Below are 8,378 nucleotides of genomic sequence, written 5' to 3'. Positions count from 1 at the left end.
GGCTAATGTGAATCTCAGCTGCGATGTGCATGAACAACTTTTGTCCTCCACTGTTTGATAGTGCGAAAATGAGCTTTTGGCAGTTAATAACTTTTACATTCACGGGGAAAAGCGCAAATTACTGCGATTTTTGAGGCGTTCGATATATACATATACATCTATATATAGAGATATATATATATATCTCAGCCTAATGCATTCAGGCGCACTTCAACGCCATCCTGTCATATCCAAACCAAACCACAGGGCGGAGACTTCACGCAAGCAACCCCCCCCCCCCTTGTACGTCCCTCCCAGAAAGGCGGGGCGCCGACTGCGTCGAGGAAAATGTCAACAACATGCCGGAGTCTTCCAGGCAAACAGAAACAGAAACAGAGGCAGGGGCCGGGGACTGGCGACGGAGAGAACAAGGAAACGAGTCGTGTGACAACGTCGTGTCTGTAATATCACAGTTCGCCGATGATAACTTAACACTCGTGCGGGTAGGAGTCTCCCTGGTGTGCAAGCAATGAACTGCAATGGACCGGCGGTGCGTGAGCGTGAATGTGCAATATGGCCACTTTTAATGGACATACTGTACCTGCGCCACCTGCATCTACATTTTACTCTGTCGGCCGTTGGTGGCCCATTTGTTGGCAATAATTCTCCACGCTGGCCAGATATTCTGTTTTGATACCCCCGCGTGTCTTTCTCGTTGTCAGTGTCCGGCATATGTGCAGCTAAGTCGGTGATATCAGTGTCATCCTATCAACCATACCCTTCACTGCTCTCTTGTCTGTCTCACAGAACATAAGCACAGGGCTTGCGATTGCTGGGGTTCTCGTAATAGCAAGGAGTATCAAGCTGGTAAGAGAGAAACATTTGTGCACATTTTGGATTCAAAGCATTTTCTGTTGCCCATTCCATAAATAAAATAATAGCTCCCCTACTTTATTTGAAGCTAAATTTAGACACTCACATTCCTCAATAAAGTGGAAACTGCATAGATTTTTGCAAGTAAGACCAGAAAACTCCTTCCACTGACCCAGTTAATTCCAAATCGCACTGTGTTTTATTATATCAGACTTGTCAGTTGGGAATGGATTGCATTCTCAGATATTTTTCCCCACATGGGTCACTAAACACCGCCACTCAGTTGTCTCATTTCACCTCCTCAGATCACCAAATTTCAAGCTGCGTCTGAGATCCCCGCTCGTTTCATTGAGAGGAACGTCAGCCTTCGCGGGAAAGTTCATTCGATCACAGAGAAGGGACTCGAAGTGGAGCACGTCCCGATTCATCTGCCAGTCCTCTCGCCATTGCTTTCAAAACACAAGGGTAATGTGGGGTATCCTTTGGGTGAAATCCTGAAGGCATGTAGACATATATACAATTTAGATCCAGGGCTTTATGATACCGCTTGTATGATAACATCGACAGATTCTGTCTACTGAGCGGAGTCTGTCCTTCACAGGAATAACTCATTAGGAGTCTGAAAAATGAAAATGTATGAGTCCGTGCCAAAACTCAAATCCCACCTCCTGCTTCTCTCATCAGTTCAACAGCGTAATAATTTACTGCAGGTGCACCTTTTTCATCTTGTTACACCAAAAATGATATCGTGACATTTTTACGTTGTAAAGTCAGACTCGCATGCATCTTATCATCCTGTCATGAGAGAGAGTGACAGGTAAGCTTGTTAGCTGTTATTTCAAATCACAGTATTCACTCAGCAATTAAATCAGGAGGCTTATGCTCTAGTGCTTCATCAGCAACTTCAGTGTAAAGGACTCATATGAACAGACCAGTGTCATGTAGCAATTTCAAATATTGCCTTTGTCCCATTTGACCTACCACTTTTCAAAGCTGGTTAGACCCATTATTTGGGAGGGTGGCTGTAAGACAAAGACAATTAACTGATTTTTCATAGATGGTCCAAGTTCCTCTTGGTCAGGATTTGCTATTTACCATATATATATTCTCATTCAGTTATATTAGAGTGAGAATTAACCTTTTTACCTAAAAACTGACTGAAAGTACCAAAAAAAGTATCAAAAACTGTCCTGGACCGAGAGCTGGCATCAAATTTCTGGTCAAATTTGTAATCTTCTTCGCTACACTTACACTGTTCTTTTATCGAACAGTTCCTGATTTACAGCAAGTTTTTTGCCAATTTTAGACTATTTTGCTAGACATTTTAGTCAGTTTGAGTTCTTGTACAGCTGCGTGTTTTATTTTCTGCTTTATTTAACCAGGAAGTCTCTTGTAAGATACATAATCTCTTTTAAAAGAAAGACCTCGACCTAGACCATAGAATAAGTGTCACATAGCAGCATAAGAACACACATCACTAATTTACAACAAAAAAACACAACAAAACAGAACCTGAGATATATGAGAGACAAAACTTGACCATTTAAAACAATTACATTTCCTCATGAAACATTTTTTGAATACAATAATATGAAGGCAGGGTTTCCAGATTAGATTTATCTTGTAAAATTACAAAAATAATAATGACAACAAAATGCAGTTTTACCAAGCTCTGAGCAGACTCCAGGCACGCTGAAGATTATCCATCTAGATGGTGTGGTCTGGTAGCTGTTAGGAATAAGAGAAAGCATTTCACTTAGGTAAATAGGAAGTTCATCAAGGCTGGCTTTAAAGGTATAAAGGTATGCATTTTTAGAGACGTCCATTCAGTTAACTTGAATTAATACCAGTGATGAGTTCTTGTCCTAATATTCAAAATAAAATGCAGGGATGAACGATGAATGGGTCAAGCCTGCGAAATAGGCTTAAATGATGTTTAGATGTAATTTGAGAAGTTTGGCTTTTTTGTTGAATGAAAAAAATTTAGATTTCTCAAAGAAAGGTAACGAAAAAATTTAGCATTTTTATATCGCTACTAATAAATATTGACACCAGTATGAAAAACCTAAAACAATACCCAGCCCTTATCATATTTAGTATTCTGCAGAGTGTGCATAAGATCACTCTGGCCATACAAGTGAATATGAAACGCCAGAGGTTACTTATAACCTGCGCTTTCATGTAACACATAGTAAACTGCCCTTTTATGTCCTCTTCAGGTGTTTCCATGCCCCCATTAATGGTGCATCTTGCAGGAGTGGAGCTGACACCAGAGGGGAGAGTGTGGCTTCAGAAGAACCTGGATCCTGGCCAAACAGTGTGGCTAAAACTGATCAGCCGTGACGACGACATACTACACTGTATGGTATCTCAAAGCAGGGTGAGGCATCCCGTAACTTAGACAAAGGAGGGAAATTATCAGTCACTCTAGGTCTGAAATAATAGTTTATCTGTTATAATTGAATATTTAATGTAATACTGATGCGAGTTTGTCTTCTCTAAAGTTTTTGTCTTTCCTCTCCTCTCCAGCAGGGGTCAATGTGGAGCTACTGTATGAACGAAGAGGTCCTCAAGCTCGGTCTGGCTCGCACTGCTCCCATTGCAGGACTCCTGCCTGACTCCAGCCTCTACTGGCGTCTTCACAAACGGCTGCACAGGGCAGAGGTCAAAGCTGAGAGGAAGGGGAGGGGTCTGTGGAAGGAGGACGGCCTATGGGAGAGGGCCTCAGGGGCCGTCAGGGACAGTGCTTTATTGAGACTCATGAGGTGGATCTTTAAGAGGACTTGACTGATCGATCCGAGGCAGAATCCAAAAAAAAAAAAAGTTAGTTGCCTTTAAGTCCTGAAATAATCAAAAATGACATCAGTCTTCTTGATTTCTGGAAACAAATTTAATTTATTTAACGGTGTTCATGCACTGAACGCATCTAGTGTAAAAAGGGAGTTTAGAAAGCTTTCTTTAAGCTGAAGAAGCGTCCCATCCTTCACTCAACTGTCCTTTGTTTCACTTCTCAGGGAATTTGCCCGATGTTACTTTACATTCCTTATTGCACCTGTATCAAAAAGTTTATGGTTTTGACTGTGTTTTCCAGTCTTTCAAGTTTTTATAAAAATGGTTATTTGAAACCCCCGTCTCAAATCCTGATACTAATCCCACGGCTTTCACTTACTCCATTAAACCACAGCTAAGCACATCCTCCTCTGTGTGACACCCCACTAAACACAAGATGGGGGCGGGGTATGTTAATGGTGTTTAACAGGGAGAGGGGGGTCCACTTGTCCCTCTCTGAAATCACTGTTGCTATAGAAACCAAATGTGAAATACAAAGCAAACCAAAGGGCTAAACTCTACACTGGCCGACCCAAACCCCATGGGAGCCTTATATGTAGTGTGCATGTGCGTGTGTGTGGTGGGGTCGTTAAGTACCTATAAAGAGGGCCCTTTTAGGTGTAAGGTGACTAAGACATTAGAGTATTTAAACACTGAAATAGAAGAGAAATGTGACCAAACCTGTAAACAGCCTTTGACTTCATAGCACTGTTCGGTATTATTGTAGAAATGAATGAAAAACACACAACAGTGGCATAAATAATGACGCGTTCATCGACACCTGCTGAAGAATAAGCCCCAAAGCAAATTTCCTGAATGTCCGGGATTATGCTCATGTAATTGTTTTATTGTTTTGCAGTACAAGTTCACAGCCAAAATTACACCTTGCGCTTCCGTGTGCGGTGGTTTTTATTCATGCTTCATCCAAGCACGGCAAGGGACGAGGGCCTGCAAATGAGGCCAGGCTGTGATGTGTGTCCTGTGGGGTGCAGGGGGTGAGGGGGTGTCCGTGCGGGGAGAGGTAGTACTGAAGCAGTCAATCCAATGGACACAAGGAGATTAGGGCAGAGGGGAGGAGGGTCACAAGGGTAGAAGGGGATTTTGGGTCCGAGCACAAAAGCAGGAGAGGAGGAGTCACAGTAGAAGGGAAAGGGAGATGAGGGAGGGGGGGTGTTATGAATCAGCTAGACTCCCTTTTGTTGTGCAAATGTTACTAGCGACTGTTACGGCCGAAGCGGCTCGTGATTGGTGGGCTGGTTTAAATTGTAAGGTGCATTTCAGGCCGATGGCTGTTGCAGCCAGACTTTGAACTGTCACTGAGGGAGGAGTGGGAGGGAAACCACGGCTGAGACACACAACAGGGGGAGGGCAGAGTAAAGTTTCTTAAAACAGTGATCTCAGGGGAAATTGGGTTGTCCAGTGAGGAGGTTTAAATATTTAAGTTGGCTGTATGACTTTTAATGTAACTTCATCTTTTACCTCAGGTCACAGATCATTATTTTATATTTGTGCAGGTAGGAATTTGTAGTCGATAATCAAATTTTGACTGGAAACATGGGCATCAATGTAGGGCATAATCACTTGCCATACTCTATAATTTACATCCCTCACCATTTGTCCAGATTTAATCTTGAAGTAGCTGTTTCATGATTCAAAGGAGCAAGAAGATCATTTAAACAATCTGATCTTTGTGGGAACTTCAAGTGAGGATTTGGGATCTTCATCATCTTTTAAATGCTACTAGGCAAAATGATGACTGTTAAAATGAAAGCAAAAATAATTACAATGTCAAACATAGTATGATTAACATTTCATCCAATTAAGGGAAAGAAAAATAAAGTATTGTCAGACTGGTATAGGGGAAATCAGGATTTCAGTTTAAAGCAGTTTAAGTAATTTTTCTTCAATTTTTATGTATTTTAATAAGTCTGATTTTTCTTTTTTGTTCATAATTTATATGGAAGGACTAAATGAATACGTAAACCGTTTTTTGGTCTCTTATGGAAAAGTAGTCCACTCCGTAATCCATTCCAGGCTTTTCTCAAATCCACTGGTCCAACACCAGTAGTAGTCATTTGAAAAGGCACTTTGCCTGATGCAGTGGTGGGTACTTGCCCACACCAGTGAAGTTGTTGGCACCTTTGCTCTCTGACACCAAATCACTGGGACTATCAGTGACTTGCAGTATATTAAGAACTATTTGTGCCTCATGCCATGGAAGGTTCAGTGTGTGAAGGACTACTGTTCTGGTGAAAGTGGGAAGATTTTGTGAGGAAGCTGACATCGTGGTTTCAAAATCTGAAACTGAAGGGACAGAAGTAAGTAAGCTTATGATGCTACATGAGATACACGAATAATGTACAGTAGTTAACCACGATTTATTCGGGAGAAAAACAACATACTAATATCTAATAAGGTAAAATTTAATTACCCAGAATGTTTCTTGGAATGTATCTATGTACTTTTTTGACTATGACAATCTGCACACAGTTAGCTGTCGCTTTAAATTTGCTGTTGGCAGGATACTGTATACAGTATCCAAGCAGATGTGCACATGTTAAAACTGTGCGAGTGGACACGCAGGCTCTGTAAAATAAATACAAAAGTCTTGTCAGTCCTTGTCTTTATTGTACCACTCCAGGTAAGCCACAGACAATCAATCTTAATCTTTACCACATCTAAGCACATCTTTTTTTAGTCTTGGATCATTCTGCCAGCCACAGATTGCCTGAGCTGATGTGATCACATATATTTTAGTCATGTCCTTTGGTTTGTTTGCTCCTAGAATCAAAAATGCATCTGTGTGATTGAAAAAGCATTTTCTGCTGTATGCGCTTCACTCCTAGCCAATGTGTTTTAACAACAGAGATTTGCAGCAGGGCAGCATAACAAAGGCCTTTATTACACTCAGCCGGTAGCCATCCCAAAGAGAAAGAGATGGGGCACTCCCCCATCCCAGAGCAGAGTCCTTGGGGATTTTTTGATTTGATTTGAGTGGGTTGTGTGTAGTTGGCCGGGTGTGAAAGACAAAGAGATTTAAAGAGACAGAGCTGGTGTGACATTCAATTGAAATGCACCCCAAAAACACCACAGTAATTCTCCATGCCTGCTTTTGCATGATAAACCTTACAGATAGCTGTCAACATGTAATACAAGGAGGGTCTTTGTCAGGCAGACTTGGTAAAGCTTATACGTAAAGTGATACAGGTATATGGGCCTCAAGTCCAAAATCACCCACTTTTAATATATAGTCTGCCCTTGTTAATTGAGTTTTTCTTTAAATGAGGCAGCTATTTGATTCCAATGCTCTCACAATAAACACTCACTGGTAAGCAGATGTAACACTTGGTCGCTACGCCATCACACACCCACATGCACTGTAGTGGCTGTGTGTGTGTGTGTGTGTGTGTGTGTGTGTGTGTGTGTGTGTGTGTGTGTGTGTGTGTGTGTGTGTGTGTGTGTGTGTGTGTGTGTGTGAAGGAATGCATCGGCTGTAAAGCGACTCCCTTGTTATTATGTGACTTGAAGTATTGAGAACAGTGTATCAGCTTGCTGGTATAGGTTTGTAGGAGTGGAAACATGACTCTTTGTGGGTGCTGTGATCCCTCCTGAATAATTGAAGTTTTTTGGTAGAAAGGAAGGCAGGAGGACAGAGGCTGAACAGTTTGGGATTCAATGAACCAAACTGTGAATGTATACATGTATGCGATTTTGAATTTGTAAGTAAAAGACAGAAATATAAAAGCAGAGAGTCACTTTCTGAAACAGCATTCAGTAAATGCACTTGCTCATATCAATTTACAAACATTGAAATGGGACACTGTCTCTGTATTGGACTCCCTTGGTCCAGTGTTCATCACTTGCTCCATACAACTTCTCTCACTCCAGCAGAAAATGACCAGTTCTCTCTTGTCAGTGAGGACATTGAGCAGAACATGCATGGCAGCTTGCTTCTAAAAACCTTGGAGTAAAAGTAAAGGATAGGAAGAGGAGGGAGAGTTGGGGGCGTCTCTGCTTGAAATAGATCTGAGGGTTTGACTTTTGACTTTAGCCACCCCTCAATTCCATGGTAAAGCAAGCGACTCCACCACACACACTCATACGTGCATACATGAAAGTTAAAATAAGATTGAGCACTTAAAGTTTTCAAAAAACATGCCATAAACGTGTCATTCTGGCCCTGAAGACAGAAAAATGGACAAATGTGCGACCATTGTTTGTGTACAGTATGTAACACTGAAGTACATAAATATAATCAGTAGCATCTTTTGGATTAAAATAATAATTTGAGGATGCACTAGAAAATGTTTTGACACTTTATCACTCTGTTCAGTCAACTTCTTAGACTTAAATATAGACACATTGCACACCAGTTTTGCAGATGACCTTCCTCTGTTTGCACTGTTTTCGTCTTTACAACTCCATAATGTTACTGTTGACATGCTCAGATAGCCCCACTGCCCATCCTGCCCCTCTGTAACCCATCGCTGACCCCTCAGTATAACCTTGCTGCCTCACAGCGGGCTCTGTCTCCTTATCAGGTCAAAGGCTCACTGAAACAGCACTGGCTGGACTATTTAAATGTTACAACTTAGGTGGTTTGACTAGCTGAAAAAAATACTTGATTAATATATTAGTTAATCATCAGAAAATTATTTAATTAATTCATTATTTAAAGAATTTTCCAAGCAAAATTG

At 41.3% G+C, this 8,378-nt stretch overlaps 1 protein-coding gene across 2 annotated transcripts; it reads left to right on the top strand.

The window, feature by feature from the left end:
* The first annotated feature begins 268 nt into the window (after window positions 1-268).
* Window positions 269-4,573, top strand: c18h3orf33 (c18h3orf33 homolog (H. sapiens)). Of its 2 annotated transcripts, none has more exons than XM_040130142.1 (5): window positions 269-482; window positions 787-846; window positions 1,158-1,317; window positions 3,072-3,232; window positions 3,385-4,573. In XM_040130142.1, exons 1-5 carry the CDS (start codon window positions 339-341, stop codon window positions 3,637-3,639), a joined length of 780 nt encoding a protein of 259 aa, XP_039986076.1. In that variant the 5' UTR covers window positions 269-338; the 3' UTR covers window positions 3,640-4,573. The 2 variants fall into 2 exon arrangements, with proteins under 2 accessions (XP_039986076.1, XP_039986077.1); XM_040130143.1 differs by having other exon boundaries at window positions 475-529; window positions 3,382-4,573.
* Window positions 4,574-8,378: the final 3,805 nt, after the last annotated feature.

This window comes from Xiphias gladius, chromosome 7, assembly GCF_016859285.1.
Source record: "Xiphias gladius isolate SHS-SW01 ecotype Sanya breed wild chromosome 7, ASM1685928v1, whole genome shotgun sequence".
NCBI lineage: Eukaryota > Metazoa > Chordata > Actinopteri > Istiophoriformes > Xiphiidae > Xiphias > Xiphias gladius.
This window is presented reverse-complemented; position numbering and strand designations above follow the sequence as displayed.

Coding starts and splice junctions, on each gene's coding strand:
- c18h3orf33 (XM_040130142.1), top strand. CDS start 339: ATGCCGGAGTCTTCCAGGCAAACAGAAACAGAAACAGAGGCAGGGGCC. Junction 847..1,157: donor TAGCAAGGAGTATCAAGCTG/GTAAGAGAGAAA, acceptor TCACCTCCTCAG/ATCACCAAATTTCAAGCTGC. Junction 1,318..3,071: donor ATTGCTTTCAAAACACAAGG/GTAATGTGGGGT, acceptor TGTCCTCTTCAG/GTGTTTCCATGCCCCCATTA.